At 35.9% G+C, this 18,256-nt stretch overlaps 1 protein-coding gene across 1 annotated transcript in view; it reads right to left on the reverse strand.

Moving 5' to 3' along the window:
• Positions 1-18,256, reverse strand: part of ANKRD13C (ankyrin repeat domain 13C) — an 83,872-nt gene that overhangs the window by 57,129 nt on the left and 8,487 nt on the right. Inside the window, exon 2 of the mRNA XM_028511611.2 lies at positions 2,217-2,258. Coding sequence (XP_028367412.1) covers positions 2,217-2,258 — 42 coding nt within the window. The remainder of the gene's footprint in view (positions 1-2,216; positions 2,259-18,256) is intronic.

Raw genomic sequence — 18,256 nt, forward strand, 5'->3', positions numbered from 1 at the left:
TATCTGCCATGAAAACTGGAGGAAAGCATGTTAGCTAACTTTGATATACATTATATTTGTTTGTAATGGTTCTCAGTGAAAAGAGAACAATCAGTTCAGCATGATAGGAATCCAAGCTCTAGAGTAAGATATCCAAGTTCAAGTCAAAATTCTGCTACTTTACTCTGGAAAAGGCACTTAACTTCTCAGAGCTAAGTGTTCTTCATGTGTAAAATGGGGTTAATGGTTGTGATGTTAAATGAGTAAGTAAGTGTAAAGGACTAAAAAAACCCATCTAGCATATTGTAAATGATGGCTACAGTTCAGTTATTTTCTAAAGTTCTGCTGCAATGTTCTTTGGAAAAAGCCTAAGTTTTTATTGGTCAAATTTAGCTAACTATATCTGACACATGTTCATCAGTGTAGCCATACTAGAGATGACCATCATGGCCTGCCCTACCCACACTGCTGCTAAACTAAACATTCTTCCTCTCTATTTCTGATTCCCTCTCCCACCTCCAACTCTTACCCTAGGCCAGCCTAACTAGAGCTAATTTCACAAAAGTATATCCCCAAAATAATTGATGAGCTTGCCAGTCATTCACCCTTGTGGCTTGGATTGAGATGAACAAAATCAATCAAACATTTTGCTCACAAATTCAGGAACCTAAGACACTAAACTAGCTGATGGTGAACACTGAAACCAGAAAGTTATGAAGGTTTGGATTCTAGAACAGTTATTTTGGGTCATGTTCAATTTCCATTTTCACTGAAAAATAAATCAAGAAAGGGAGAACATTACATACATATACAAAAATGCCACATATACCATAAGAGACAAACCAATAACGGATGGATAAAGGGAGGAAGAGAGGGAAGGAGGGAAGGAGGGAAGGAGGGAAGGAGGGAAGGAGGGAAGGAGGGAAGGAGGGAAGGAAGGAAGGAAGGAAGGAAGGAAGGAAGGAAGGAAGGAAGGAAGGAAGGACCCTCAAATTGTCTTGATTATGCTTTTCCTGAGATGTAGCTAGTCACCATATCTTCAGTTTCTAAAGTAGGTAGCCTCTTCATGAAACTCTTTACTTTTAAGTTACTCAACTTAATCTCTTCCTTGCAGGAAGGAAAAAAAAACACCATAACTAAATAAAAATTTGAGTCAACAATTTATACATAATTAAAGTCAAACCATATGCTGCAAACCATATGCTTCACTTGAACATATGAACATAAGCTAAACCAGAATTATTTTTCTCAACAAAACAAATTCTGGTAATACCCCTGGAATCAGCATATATTATGAGATCAAATGTTTATACCAACAACTATATGACACTATATAATAATAAATGTTCATAATAATATATTTAGGTCATCAGAAAAAATCTTAAATGTTAATAAGCCTGTTTAAAAAATCAAGAGTATGTGATTTTTTAAAAAATTTAGCAAATAAGCCCTGGCTGGCATAGCTCAGTGGATTGAGCGTGGACTGGGAACCAAAGTGTCCCAGGTTCGATTCCCAGCCAGGGTACATGCCTGGGTTGCAGGCCATAACCCCTAGCAACCGCACATTGATGTTTCTCTCTCTCTCTATCTCCCTCCCTTCCCCTCTAAAAATAAACAAATAAAATCTTTAAAAAAAATTTTAGCAAATACATCTAAAAGGTTGCCAATCAGCTACCTGGAATCCTCTTTCAGAATTACTGAGAATCCAGACAACTAAGATTTTATGGCATCTTGGAATAGCCTTATAAAGTAAACCTTTTAAATCACCTATGAGTTGCTTTTGTTTAATGAAAGAATAAACAATTAAAGTGTTAATTCTTTACAATCATTTACCATACGGAAGGATAGACTTAAGAGTTCTGATATACAAAACAATCCATGGTAAGGAACTTTTAAAAACTCTTTGAATATTAAAAGTATTACAATAATTAATAAACCTTAATATATGAAAATAAACCTCCTGAAATTACAAAATACTGCTTGATAAAATAACCAAGAAAAAATAGTTTCAAAGGACATAAAGGTTAGAACAAGATTTCCACTAACTTGGAAATATTACTGTAGAAAAAGAGAAAATATTTTTTAGTTTTAATATACTGAATCCTAAGTTCAATTAGCAAATAAAATAATCAGGTTAATTTTATAAAACTCAAAAGACAAAACTCACATAAAAACTTTAAAACTGACTATACATAAGTGACACAGAACATTAAAAAAAAAAGAAAATATTTACTGACCTTTATTTCCTAACATCACAGCAAGATGTAAAGGAGTATTTCCTAAAATTAAAAAGAAATTAAATTAGTGTAAAAACATACAAAAGCATGTATTTAAAAGTGGATTCATCTCCTTTATAGATTTCACTGACAGATTTTAAGCAAAGTGTGACTGCAAAATGATCCTGCTCATATGGCAAATTCAAAGTCAGAGGATGCCATAGTTTCTAAACATAATGCATCCAACTCCTCTTCCCTCTGCCAACCCAGGCCCTCCCCCATCCCCCCAAAGATTCCCATTATGCCTTTGGGATTTCTTTTCCATATTTCAAGTTTCCTTTGCTGCTAATTTCTCTATCATATTGTTCCTTGTCCATTCAGCAAAGAATTTAAATACCTCCTATAAACTCATTCTTGCCCTGGCCAATATGCTTCAGTTGGTTGAAGCATGCTCCCATAAACCAAAAAGTCACGGGTTCAATTCCCAGTCAGGGGGAACATACCCAGGTTGCAGATCTGATCCCTGGGCAGGGTACATACAACAAGGCAACCAATCAATGTTTCTCTCTCACACAGAAGTCTGTCTGTCTGTCTGTCTGTCTGTCTGTCTGTCTCACTCTTTCTCTCCCTCTCTCACAGCAATAAAAAAATGTCCTGGGATGAGGATAAAAAAAAATTAAACTCAGTCTTGGGAATAAGTATCAGTAAGACCCTATCCCATCCTCAAGTTGTCAAAAGTCTTCTGTTAGAGACTGATATGAATATAAACCCTTGTTGTATTGTTTACTAGAATAGAAAGGAGTGTAGCACAATAACGGAACACAGGGCAGAGCACCTAGTTTTGCCTATCCATATTTATACTATCTTTTGCTTTATCTTAGCATGCTACATATATTATTGTTGCTGTACCATCTGAAATTAGATGTAGACATGACAATTTACCACCAAATACTTCATTATTTCTTAAGAGACTTAGAGATGATCAGCATTATAACAAAACTGAACATGAGTGAGAACAAGGGAGAAATAATAAGAGAAACAGACCCATCAGAGCCTCATTTATTGTAATTATTATTAGACAGAAATTTTAAGTAAAAATATTTATAATGTTCTTGGGGAATAAAAGACAAATTCTAATGTTTTATCAGAGAACTGGAAACTATAAAAATTTAAATCACATATGTTAAAAAGAACCAAATAGAAAATCTATAATAGAAAAATATAACTAAAATCACAGTTTAGATCATGAAGAAGACAGAAAGAGAAATTTTTTTAGAAAGGGTAAGAGAAGTACTATGTTAATTGAACCCTAGGAGAGAAGAGATGGGGCTAAAGCTATATTTGTAGAGGTAACAGCTGAGTATTTTCTAAAATTGATGAAAGACATGATTTAGAGATTTAAGAATTCCAACCTAAGCAGACTTAAAAAAAAAAAAAAAAAGGAATCCACATTGGAGTGAAATGACTGAATATTAAAAACAAAAATCTTAAATGCAGCCAGAAAAGAGCAGTCACATTACTTTCAAAGGAGCAGTAGAAAGTCCTATAGCTAACCTCTCAACAAAAGAGGAATCCGTAAGACCAAATAGAATGCTAAATAACAGCCAATCAAGAATTTTACACCTAGTATACTCTCCTTCAAGTTTGAAGTTGAATAGACATTCACAAACAAAAACTGAGAATTCACGTATCAGATTATCATTAAAAGAAATACTGCCCTGGCTGGCGTAGCTCAGTGGATTGAGCATGGGCTGGGAACCAAAGTGTCCCAGGTTCGATTCCCAGCCAGGGCATATGCCTGGGTTGCAGGCCACGGCCCCCAGCAGCCACACATTGATGTTTCTCCCTCTCTCTTTCTCTCTCTCTCTCTCTCTCCCCCCATCCCCTCTCTAAAAAAATAAATAAATAAAATCTTAAAAAAAAAAAAAAAAGAAATACTGAAGGATGTGTTTCAGTAGAAGAAACATGATTCTGCTGAAAGACTAGAGATGTAGGAAGGAAAGAAGAGCAACAAAAATGGTAAGTAAACCTAAACAAATATTGATTCTATAAGGTAAAATAAAAACTTATGAGACTAGATAACAGTAGCATTGATGTCTAGATAAAGGGAATGAAGTTAGTGTTCTGAGTTAATTGCAAAAATCTGAGGAGGGGTAATGTACTACTAAATATTTAACAATAGCCTGTGATAAATCAAGGTTGTATATTGTAAACTCTAGAGCTGTGCTAATGGAAATAAAATGCAAGCCAAATATTTAACTGTAAATTTTATAAAAGCCACATGAAAATAAAAAGAAATCAATAAAACTAATGTTAATAAGAGTTAACCCAGTATATCCACAACAATGCAACATGATGATCAATACAAAATATTATTGAAATATTTTACATTCTTGGTTTTCATACAAAGTTTCAAAAAATCTCACTATGACACAGTCAATTTAGACCAGTCACATTTCAAATGCTTAGTAATCATATATAACTACTGTATGAGACAGTGCATCTCTAGGATAACTATGAAAAGAATAGTGAAATAAAAAATATGTATGTTTCATTTCACAGATGAAAAAACCTACACAGAATAATGAAATCATCTATCTAGAAGAAAGTAAGAAAATAATCAATCTAGAAGAAAGAAAAAGGAACAGAGGGCCAGCAGGACAAAGAGAAAACATAAAACCGAGGGTAGAATTAAATGCCAGTATATCAGCAAGTATACTATATGAAACTGGAGTAAGGCTCCAGTTAAAAAATAAATATTATTGGACTGTATGAAAAAACACTTCTCTACATGTAGTTGGGAACACATTTGAAATACAATGATATATAATAATAGCTGATGGTGACAGGATTGAAATAACATTTTATTCAAACATATATCAAAAAAGTATAGCTTTAACATAATAGTTATCTTAATATAGTTACAACATAACAATAGGTTTCAAAGCAGAAAATATTATCTGAGGTAGAGATACTTATTAATAAAAATTGCTTCAGGAACCAAGAAAATATAAAGATTTGATTTGTACTTAATAACATAGCTTGAGCCATGGCTGATGTGACTCAGTGGATTGAGTGCTGGCCTGCAAACCAAAGGGTCGCAGGTTCGATTCCCAGTCAGGGCACACGCCTGGGTTGCATGCTAGACCCCAGAACAAGGTGCACTAGAGGCAACCACACACTGATGTTTCCCTCCATCTATTTCTCCCTCCCCTCCCCTCTCTCTGAAAGTAAATAAAAGTCTTTAAAAAAACAACATAGCTTGAAAATACATCATGCAGAAACTGCTGGAACTATAAGACAAAGAAACCCCCAATTACAGTTGGAGATTTTAACATCCCTCCTGTAACAACAATCTGACAAAAAATCAGTAATCATGTAAAACATGTTCTTTTCAATACAGAGAAAGCATTTACAAAAATTGACCAGATTTGACCATGTAACAAATAAATCTCAACATATTTCAGAGGATTGAAATTATGTTGTCTGTTCCCTGGTCATGGTGCAATTAAGCTAGAAATTATTAATAAAAAAATAAAGATGCATTACAAAAAAAGCTGAAAAACCAATCATCTAAGAAGCCATTTCAAGAAATTAGAAAAAGAACAACTTAAGTTGCTTAATTTTTCTATTTGAGTTTACCAAAATACAATAGAAAAAATAAAAGCAGGAATTATTAGAGAAACATTAAGTAGCAACACACTAAAACTTTGTTCTTGAAAAAGTTCATAAAATAAACCTCAGACTGATCAAAAAGATAGAACTGAACACACAACAAACATGAATGAAAGAGGGGCACCCATATAAATTCCAATGTTGTTAATGTAAAAGGACATTGTGAACAAAACACATGCCAATGAGTAATTTAAATGACATGGACAGAATCCTGGAAAACTTTGTCAAAATGAATACAAATTAGAAAACATAAGTACTCTTGTCTTTAAAGACAGTGAACTGATAATAAAAGGGTTCACTCAAAGGAACCTCCAGGGCTATCTGGTTTTACAAGTGTATTCTTCAACCATTTAGGAAAAAGCATCCAAACTTTTCTAGTTACATTACATAATCATGGAAACATTTGAGTTTGCAACCCTTGCCTACAGTACTGCCTGTTGCATTTTAATTATTAGGCCTCTGTAACTACTGATATTTTTAAGGCTGGTTGCTACACTGAGAGCTTTTTCTCATGCCTTTATTCACAAATGCTTATTGACTCTTTTGAATCTTGTGTATGCAATACATTTGTTATATATAAATTAACCAAATAAGTATCTAGTCAGCCTGAGGTTGACACCTAATGAAGACAGATGTTTACACAAAATTAAAAGTAGAGTTTTGTGTGAAAAGTGGCACATTAGATAGGTACAGAGGGCTTTGGGGGAGAGTCTGATTGCCTAGGACAGACCAAGGAAGGCTTCACTAAAAAAGTGATGTTTTGTTTTGAAAGGTATTAATATGCCAGACAGAGGGGGAAGGAACATTGATGAAGGATTAACAAAATGTGTGTAAAAGCATGAAAATATGGCTTAATGGAGAATATGGTATGCAGTTCAGATAGGGTATAGAATGAGGAAGAAAAGAGAAAGAAGGTAATGATATACCTAGAACGTTTTAAACCATGTTAAAGATACTGTACGGAGTGCTTCCGTCATTTGAGTGGAAGTGTAACATGGTCAAGTTTTTCTTTTAAAACTACTATCTAAGTATCGAGAAGAGATTGAAATGGGGCAAGAGTGAAGACAGAGAGACTGTTAGAAGGTTGTTGCAATAGGCATTCAGATAAGTGAAAAGCTGAAACTGGAGTATAGGCAATAGGAATTAAGAGTAAGTCAGTAAAGGTTTTGGTTTTGGCAACATTGGTGCTCAGCTTGTTTTTGGCGCTTTGTCAACAAAGCTGTTTACTTTTTCTGACTACTTTCTGGTCTCGATAGCCAAAGAATGTGAATGCAAAGTTATGAAATTTAGTTCACTATTTAGAAAAGGAAGATGATCTTATTCTAGACCAGTCAGATTTGAAATTGATACTTATACATGTGGATTTCTTTCTTGCTTACTTTCTTTTTTTCTATTTTGGCACTGATCAGAAACAAATATTGCTTAGAATAACATGTTGCTGTTTTAAGTGAAACAGAGAAAATATGTACTATCAATAGATCCACACAGGAGTTGGCATTTTGAGACAGAAAAAAACTGTTTTCCTTTGCAATATAGTCTTTTTTTATTGAGTTATATTTTACATATAACTTTATATTAGTTTCAAGTCTATAACATGTTTCAATATTTGTATATGTTGCTAAATGCACTATAATAAATCTAGGTAACATCTATCACCATACATAATTACAAAATGTTCTTGTGTTGAGAACTTTTAATATTAGCAACTTTCAAATATGCAATAGAGCATTATTAGCTATAGTTGCCATTCTGTTAAGTTATGTTTCCATGGCTTATTTATTTTGTGATTGGAAGTTTGTACCTCTGACTCTCATCACCCATTTTGCTACCCACCCCCATCCCAGCCCCCCCCTCTAGCAAACATCGATCTCTTTGTATCTATGAACATGGGTTTGTTTTTTTAGATTTTATATTAAGTGAGATTATACAGTATTTGTCTTACTCTGACTTATTGTATTTAACATAATGCTCTTATGGTCCATACACTTTGCCACATATGTCAAGATTTTATCCTTTTTTCATGGATTAATGATATTCCGTTCCATATAATATTCCAACATATACCACATTTTCTTTATCTATGCATCTGTCAATGGACAGTGAGATTGTTTCCACACTTTGGCTACTGTAAATAATGCTGCAATGAGTATGGGGGTGTATCTTTTCAAGTTACTGTTTTTTCTCCTTTGGATAAATATCCAGAAATGGAACTGCTGGATTAGATGGTAGTTCTATTTTCAACTTTTTGAGAAACCTCTACACTATGTTTTCCATAGTGACTATACCAATTTATATTCTCACCAATAGTACACAGGGGTTTCCTTTTCTCTGCATTCTCACCAGCATTTGTTATTTTTATCTTTTTGATCATAGCCAGTCTAACAGATGTGAAGTAATATCTCGATGTGATTTTGATTTTAACTTCCCTCACAATTAGTTAGGTTGAGGATCAATCATTTCAGTTACCTGTTGGCCCTCTGTATATCATCTATGGAAAAATGCCTGTTCAGATTCTCTGTCCATTTTTTAAGACTTTATGTATTTTTAGACAGAAGGGAACAGAGGGAAAGAAACACTGATCAGTTGCCTCTTGTCCATGCCTGGTCCAAGGACCACCCCCACAACCCAGGCATGTGCCCTGACCAGAAATTGAACTGGCAACGTTTTGTTTTGTGGCACCATGCTCAATCAACTGAGCCATGCTGGTCAAGGCCAGTGTCCATTTTAATCAGGATTTTTTTTTTTACTATTGAGTTATATGAGTTCTCTATACATTCTGGATATTAACCCCTTATCAGATATATGATTTGAAAATATTTTCTCCTATTCCATAGGTTGCCTTTTCATTTTGGTGATGGTTTCCTTTACTGTGCAGAAGCTTTTTAGTTTGATATAATTCCACTGGCTTATTTTTGTTTTATTGCCATAATGCTATTAGTTTCAAATTCCAAAAACTATCACCAAAATTGATGCCAAGGAGCTTACTGCTGATGTTTTATCCTATGACTCTTAGAGTGTCAGGTCTCACATTCAAGTCTTTAATCCATTTTGATTTAGTTTTTGTGTGCTGTGTAAGATAGTGATTCGGTTTCATTTTCTTGCATGTGGCTGTCCATTTTCCCGCCATCATTTTTTTGAAGAGACTGTCCCTTTCCCATTGTATATTCTTGGTTCCTTTGCCATACAGTGATTGACCATAAATGAATGTGCTTATTTCTGGGCTCTCTATTGTGTTCCATTGACCTGTGTGTCTGTTTTCGTGCCAGTATCACAGTGTTTTGATTACTATAGTTTGTAATATATTTTGCAATCAGAAAGCATGACGCCTCCAGCTTTGTTCTTTCTCAAGATTGCTTTGGGTATTCAGAGTCTTTTACATGTGATTTCTTTTACCATGTTTTATGCTGAAGACTTTGAAGGCACTGAATAGTTTACTAAGCTGACTCACAGATGGTCCCTAAATGGGTATCAGTGGATGACTCTGTTTAAAGTTGTTCTTAAGCATTTTCATTTAGTGTTTAAATTGAATATGATATTAGTCAACAGTAGAAAACTGGCATTACTAAAACTTCCCTATAAAGAAAAATCTATTGAAATTACTTAACGTTCAGGGCTTTTGTTTGTTTGTTTGTTTTGGGGTGGTAGTTGGGGGAATAGAAAATTCACTGACATAGTTCTGGGGTTTTTTAGAGTTTCTGTTTAGTGTTTTATGACATAGGTATGTGATTTCAACATGGGGACACAGAGAAATCAGTTTTAATGACTTCATATATAAAAATATCTGCAGTGAAAAATATTTTCTTCATTACATATTCCACTTGAATTATATATATCAACAATGCTGTTCTAAAACCAGAACAGTTTTTCATTGGTCTTATCATTTTCATTCTTACCCATGTAAACTTTCTAACATTATGATATAGCATTTTTAGACGATAACTAGCTCAACTCTAAAGGATGTGAAATTTGGGGGGGGGGAGGATTGAAGCTTGTATTTTTTAAAAATAGCTTATACCAGTAACTTTTGATAACAATGTCTTTTCCGGGGCATGCTTTAATCATTAAAGCTGGGGTGTCCAACCTGCAGCCCACAGGCTGCATGCAGCTCAGGATGGCTATAAATGTGGCCCAACACAAAAAAGTAAATTTACTTTAAAACACTGTGCGATTTTTTTGTTATTACATGTTGCAATGCATTTAATGTGTGGCCCAAGACACCTCTTCTTCTCCCACTGTGGCCCAGAGATGACAAAAGCTTGGACACCTATGAAATTATATCAGGACTGCCGGTCAAAATGGTAGTGTAGGAAGACATGGCTCACCTCTTCACACAACCACATCAAAATTACAACTAATATATAAAACTACCACCACTCAGGACAGTCAGAAATTTAGTTGAATTGAAGTCTGACAACTACAGTATCAAAGAAACCACATCCATCCAGAATGAGCCAGATATGGTGCCATATCTGAGACTCCATCAACCTGGCTAACAACACTCCCTGACTCACCTTGGAGATCCCCACAGACACTGCCCCACCCAACTTACAGGGCCACCCAAGCTGCTTTTCCATATGAATGGTTGGTCTTGGCCCAGAATGCACTACTTCCTAAATCCTATCAAACAAGCAACAGCTGGCCTTAGTGAGCTCCAGGCCCTGCACTAGAAGCAGCAAGCCTAGATTCACAATTTGGCTTCGAGTGGGAATTGCCAAGCCCAACACAAGTAGGAGCCATCTCAGATTGCTTTATAACTCAGGCACGGTAGCCCCGGGCAAAACACAGGGGGAGCTGACCTTGGCTTGCACTACCCGGGAAACCACGGGACTAGTACACCCAGTAGACAGCTCCAGATCACATCAGAGCACTACCACCCTGCCTTTACACAGCTGATCCTCCATGGAGAGTGGAGGTTGGGAGTAAGTGGTCACAGTCAACCCTTGCATCTGACTGACCTGGGTAAATCCCTCCCATTGATCTGCCAACAGCAACCAAGGCTCAACAACAAAAGGAGGGTATACTCAGCCCATATGAAGGGCTCACCTTGAGTACCCAACTTGGGTGATAGACAAAGCTGTGCCACTGGACCCTACAGGACACCTACTACATTAGGCCACAATACCAAGACACAGGAGTCAAGGCAGCTCTACCTAATACATAGAAACAAACACAGGGAGGCTGCCAAAATGAGGAGACAAAAAAACATAGCCCAAATGAAAAAACAGATCAAAGTTCCAGAAAAAGAGCTAAACAAAATGGAGATAAGCAATCTATCAGATGCAGAGTTCAAAATACTGGTTATAAGGATTCTCAAGGAACTTAGTGAGGACCTCAACAGCATAAAAAAGATCCAGTCAGAAATGAGGGAAACACTAATTAAAATTAAGAACAATTTACAGGAAGACAACCATAGAGTGGATAAAGTTGAGAATCAAATCAATGATTTGGAACATAAGGAAGAAAAAAAACCAACCAATCAGACCAAGAAAAAATAATCCAAAAAAAATGAGGGTAGTATAAGCAACCTCTGGGACAACTTTAAGCATTCCCACATTTGCATCATAGGGGTACCGGAAGGACAAGAGAAAGCAAGAAATGGGAAATCTATGTGAAAAAATCATGAAAAAGACACTTCCCTAATTTGGTGAAGGAAATAGACATGCAAGTCCAGGAAGCACAGAGAGTCCCAAACAAGATGGATATGAAGGGGCCCACTCCAAAACACATCATAATTAATATGCCAAAGTCTAAAGATAAAGCGAGAATCTTAAAAGCAGCAAGATTAAAGAAGTTAGTTATCTACAAGAGGAGTTCCCATAAGACTGTAAGTGATTTCTTTTTTTTCTTTTTATAATTATATTTTATTGATTATGCTATTACAGTTGCCCTGAGTGATTTCTCAAAAGAAACTTTGCAGGCTAGAAAGAACTGGCAAGAAATACTCAAAGTCATGAAAAACAGGGACCTACAGCCAAGATTGCTCTACCCAGCAATCATTTAGAATCAAAGGGCAAATAAAGAGCTTCTCAGACAAGAAAAAGCTAAAGTAGTTCATCATCACCAAATCATTATGATATGAAATGTTAAAGGGACTTATTCAAGAAAAAGAAGAAAATTATGAACAATAAAATGGCAATAAATACCTATCTATCAACAATTGAATCTAGAAAACAAACTAAGCAAACAAGAACAGAGGCAGAATCATGAATACAGAGAGCATTTTGATGGTTGCCAGATGGGATGGGTGTGTGAGGGGATGGGTAAAGAGGTGAGGGGATTAAGAAGTACAAATAGGTAGTTACAGAATAGCCATGGGGATGTAAAGTACAGTATAGGAAATGGAGTAGCCAAAGAACATATATGCATGACCCATGGACAAGAACAATGGTGGGGGAATTGCCTGAGGGAGTGGGGGGGATGCTGGGTGGAGTTGGAGGGGTAGAAAACCAGGACAATTGTAATAGTATAACCAACAAAACGTAAGTTTTAAAAACAGAAATAATAAAACATATTAAAAAGTTCACCACCTAAAAAAATTGTATCATAGTGGTTTCTATATTTCAACTAGATGAGTTCTAAGGTGTGAAAACTGAGGAGTACCGTATTTTGCTGTGTATAATGTGCACTTTTTGCCCAAGTTTTTGAGGGAAAAATAAGGGTGCATATTATACATTAATAGTGCTAAAGCGTGGGTGTGTATTATACACAGGAGTGCATTATACACAGTGAAATACAGTATACTGCCAGGCACTAATGAAAAATTTGTACTTCAAATTTTTATTTCTGAAGACCATATGTGAATTATATCCCAAAGTCTGCCATTTTCTTGTTCCTAATGGTTAAGATGAAGATTTTTACTATAATTGTTTGGTTTTTGATAAAATTACTTATAGATACAATTTAAATTTAGTGAATTTCTTCGTGTCTTGGAAATTTCACATAAAATACTATCTTGCTGTTTTTGGTAACAATTCCCATTCTCTTCTGACTTTATTGAGAAAAAGGGGTATGTGTGTGTGTAAGAATCATCTTTGCAGGTTTTGTCCAGCTATAAAATTGGGGTAAATCATATATTATACAAATATCTTCAATAAAGCCATGAAATCTTTCTTATCCTATCTATGATTTCTTGATATGCGTGTAGCTCATTTTATTGGCAAAGACTGTTCATGTAGAGACTCTGTAAAAATGCTAATATCTAAATTAATATATCTTTTAATTAGTAACTTCATTTTAAAATATTACTATAGGTTTGCTTTCATCTATGATCAAGAGGTTTTTAGGCTGTAAATATGACTTGAGGTATCATTTTGAAATTAAATTGTCATTCCAAAATATAGGATATACCATAGTCTGAACTCAATAGTGCTGCCTCCAGGTCCTCATTGGTTTGTCTTTTGCTAATCTTTGCAATTTCATTATTTGCTATTTTCCTACAAGCTCTTTATTCTGACTAATCAGGAATGTTTTTGTTTACTTCCCCAAAATAAATTGTTCTTGCATTTGAATGTAACTTGGGGGACTCTTTTTAACATGGAAGACTAGACAGTGCTGTTTTCTTCACCTACAAATTTCTAACCCATTCTTGAGGACTCTTTTCAGTGCGGTATAGCTTCAATATTTAAAAAAAGAATAACAACGTTGGAGGACTCACTACCCAACTTCAAAACTTACTATGAAAGCACAGTTATTAATAAGTATATACTTGCATAAAAATAGATGTACACATCAATAAATTCAAAATAGATCACAGACCTAAATGTAAGAGCAAAACTATAAATATAAAACTCTTAGAAAATAAAACATAGGAGTACATCTTTGTAATCTTGGGTTAGGTAATAGTTTCTCAGATACACCAAAAACACAGCAACAAAAAATAAGTGAACTGAACTCCATCAAAATTAGATTGTTTTGTGTTGCAAAGGATGCCATCAAGAAAGTGAAAAGACAACTTAGGAAGAAAATACTTTGCAAACATATATTTGTATCCAGAATGCATAAAAAAACTCTCCTAACTAAATAATTTTTTAAACCCAATTTAAAAATAGGAAAGAATCCAAATGGCCACTTCTCTGAAGAAGATATACAAGAGGACAAGAAGCACATGAAATGATGCTCAAAATAATCAGCCATTAAGGAAATACAAATCAAAACTACAATGAGATACCACTTTGTAATTACTAGGATGGCAATAATCAAAAAGAGATAAGAAGTGTTGCCAAGGAAGAAGAATCAGAATCCTCAAGCCCTGCTGCTGGGAAAGTAAAACAGTGTAGCCACTAGGAAAACAGTCTGGCAGTTCCTCAAAACAATCAACATAGATTTATCACATGACCCACCAACAGGTATACCTAAGAAAATGAAAACATATACACACAAAAAATTATATAGAAGTATTCAAAGCAGCATTATTCATATTGGACAAAAAGTAGAAGCAACTCAAATGTCTGTTAATTAATGAATGCATAAATATAATAAGATACAACCATGCAATGAAACATTATTCAGTAATACAAAGGAATGAAGTACACTAAAATGTGTTACAACATGGATGAACCTTGAAAACAATGTGCTTAGTAAAAAAAGCGAATCACCCTGACTTCCGGCAAGATGGAGGAATAGGTGGACGCACCGTACTTCCTCGTACAACCAAGATTAGAAAATCAATAATTTACAACAATAATTTACTATCAGAATAACACCCAGATCCGGCAGAGGATTTATCTGAATGGAAGTCGGGCAGCCAAGAAGTTGAAGTAGACGCATTCATCCGGACTGGTAGGAGAAGACCAGCCAGTTAGGCGCGGGGCTGGCTCGGGTCGGCGGTGCGCGGAGGTCGGGGAAGGTTTGGCGCGAAATCGGCGCAAAAGCCATCCGGCGCGCAAGAAGGCAGCCGTGATCCCTGAGTACACAAGCTGCGGCCGGCAGACCCAGAGGGGCAGCGATTGTGGACCAGGGCAGAACTCGCGGCCCGGAAGCCCAGACAAGGGTCTGAGTCCAGCGGAACGGAACTACCGCCATTGTTTTCTCCCGCCCCGCTCCCGCTCCCGCCCCCACATATAACGTCATAATCTAGCGACGGGGGCGCCCAGCCCCGGTGAACACCTAAGGCTCCACCCCCCACCGTAACAAGAGCAACCAGACCAGAAAAAAAAAGGAGAGGCAGGGGGAAAAAAAAAATATGTTTTCAACAGAGCAGATCAGTCCCCCAGGACTCATCCTTTTGAGCGACCAAGAATTAGCCAATCTATCAGATGCGCAGTTCAAAACACTGGTGATCAGAAAGCTCACGGAACTGGTGGATTTTGGACGAAATTTAGATGAAAGAATGCAGATTACCATAAAACAGATGCAGGAAGACACGCGGAGGAGAGCCAATAGTGAAAGGAAGGATTATGAGTCTCAAAACAATACAGTGGACCAGAAGGAAGATAGAATCAACCAAGCAGGAAAGCATGATGAAATAAGAATTCAAAAAATTGAGGAAAAGATTAAGAGCATCCAAGACACCTTTAAACGTTCCAATATCCGAATTATAGGGGTACCAGAATCAGAAGGGGAAAAGCAACAGATTGAGCACATATTTGAACAAATAATAAAGGAGAACTTCCCCAATCTGGCAAAGGGAACAGTCTTCCAAGAAATCCAAGAAGCTCAGAGAGCCCCAAAGAAGTTGGACCCAAGAAGAAACACACCAAGGCACATCATAATTACATTAGCCAAGGTAAAAACGAAGGAGAGAATCCTAGAAGCAGCAAGAGGTAAGGGGACAGTCACCTACAAAGGAGTTCCCATCAGACTGTCAGCTGATTTCTCCAAAGAGACCTTACAGGCAAGAAGGGGCTGGAAAGAAATATTCCAAGTCATGAAAGACAAGGACCTACATCCCAGATTGCTCTATCCAGCAAAGCTCTCATTTAGAATGGAAGGGCAGATAAAGTGCTTCTCAGATAAGGTCAAGTTAAAGGAGTTCATCATAACCAAGCCCTTATTTTATGAAATGCTAAAGGGACTTATCTAAGAAAAGAAGATAAAGAAAAGACGTGTATAGTAAAAGGACAGCAAACTCACAAATATTAACAACCACACCTAAAGCAAAACCAAAGCAACTAAGTAAACAATTAGAACAGGAACAGAACCACAGAAATGGAGGGCACATGGAGGGTTAGCAGCAGGGGGGTGGGAGGAGGAGAGAGGGGGAAAAGGTATAGAGAATAAGTAGCATAGAATGTAGGTTGAAAATAGATAGGGGGAGGGCAAGAATAGTACGGGAAATGTAGAAGCTAAAGAACTCATAAGTATGACACATGGACATGAACTAAAGGGGGAAATGTGGGTGGGAGGGGGGTACAGGGTGGAGGGGAGAGAAGGGGGGAAATGGGACAACTGTAATAGCATAATCATTAAAATATAAAAAAAAAAGTGAATCACAAAGATCATACACTATATAACTACATTTACAGGAAATGTCTGGGACATTCAAATCTACGGAGACAAAAGTAGATTAGTGGTTGTCTAGGGGTAGGGAAATGAGGGGTTTTGGGGAGTGAAAGCCAAAGGATACAGGGTTTCTTTTTAGTGTGATTATAATGTTCTCAAATTGATTGTAGTAATGGTTGCACAACTATAAATATACTTAAAATCATTTAATTGTATACTCTGAATTATCCCATTGTATAAATTAATTAAAAAGTGGGGGATAAATAAGGTTTTTAGTAGGGCTGCAATAAGAACTCATTCATACTCCTAACATTTTTAAAAGGAGAAGTCCTCCTTACAAAGGCCTTTTTACTAAGCTACTTATTTTGCCTTAATAACCATCACCAATGTTAGTCCCGCTCATTAGTCCTGGACTAAAATAAGCTTCCTTGACCCCTTGCTTCATTGGTGTGAATATCTCTATTCAAAATAAAATACTAGCAGTAGCTTGTATCTTATTCTTTTCCTCTGTTATGAGTCCTAATAATAGCAATGAATAAAGATTTTGTGCCGTAGGGCACAAAATCGCTCTTGCCAGGTTTACCACACGAGAAAGTTTCTCATCCTCTGAATTCAGGGTTATAGCATAAATACAGTTTTACTGCAACAGAGCCATGTGCTGACTGTTTATTAACTGTTTACAACTACTTTTATACAAGAGATGGTATGGCCTGCAAGCCTACAATATTACTCTCTTGTTCTTTAAATGTTTGTAGACCCGTGTTCTAATCAGTAAGGATTTCATGTCATACTACATTGCTTCCAGAATAGAACACTTGTCAGTCATTGAAATAATTTCTATATGTAACCACATTAAAAATTTCCCTAATAATCTACTTTGATTCTAGTGTCAATGTTGTATTTTAACAAGTCAGACAAGTTCGTAGGTTCTGTTATTTCTCTGACATTTTATCCAGAAGTAAAATCCATTTATATTTAGTAAATATTTATTGAGCATTACTATGTGATAGACATAGTGCTAGACATTAAGAGATTCATCCATTAACAAGCTAAAAATAACTTCTGCCCTCCTGGAGCTTATATTCATAAAAGACAGTAAGATAATTACAACATAAAACAAACTAGATTGTGACAGGTGCTAAGAAAAATAATAAAAGGCTAAGACTGAAAATAATAAAGGCAGACATACTTTTTGATACTTCAGTCAGAAAAATCTCTCCAAAAAGATAATGTTTAAAATTAGATCTAAAAGTAGGAACTAAGAAATAAAAGAAAGAGAAAAGAACACATTCCAGACAAAGGCCAGAAATAACCTGGACATATACAAGGAACTGAAAGAAAACAAGTAAGGCCAGATGCAGAAAAAAGGAGAGGTTTGTACAAAATTACATCAGAGAAGTAGGCAAGGGCCAAATCATGAAAGACTGTAACTAGAGTAAATATGAACTTACTTTTAAAGCAGAGAAGGCACTTAAAGGATCTTGAGCAAGGACATGACATGACATGATATGACGCCCATACATTTTAAGATCACACTTGTTACCACATAGAGAATGAAGTTTAAAAAAATCACGTTTGGTAATATCACCAATCTGGCCAGAACAGTCTAAATCCTGGGAAACTGTCAAGCTTAGAGTGACAGAGACCTTTCCCAAATGCTTATTTTCATTTCAGAGTTTAATTTTTTTCACTGGCAATAAATACAATCAATTGTATTCCCTGAAGGCACAGCCTCACTTCATTCATTTTCCAGAAAATGTCTGCCAAACATACAAATTGAAATAACCATAGTTTGTCTGTAAATTGTTTTTTTTTTCCAAGTAAAGACGGGGTTCCATGACAAAAACAGCCAGTTTGGCTTTTAATTCAAACTGCCCAACTATTTTCCTTTATTCTCTCTTCAGTATGCAGAATAACATCATGCATAATCCATATTATGTCAAAGA

Source organism: Phyllostomus discolor, chromosome 5, assembly GCF_004126475.2.
Source record: "Phyllostomus discolor isolate MPI-MPIP mPhyDis1 chromosome 5, mPhyDis1.pri.v3, whole genome shotgun sequence".
Classification (NCBI taxonomy): Eukaryota; Metazoa; Chordata; class Mammalia; order Chiroptera; family Phyllostomidae; genus Phyllostomus; species Phyllostomus discolor.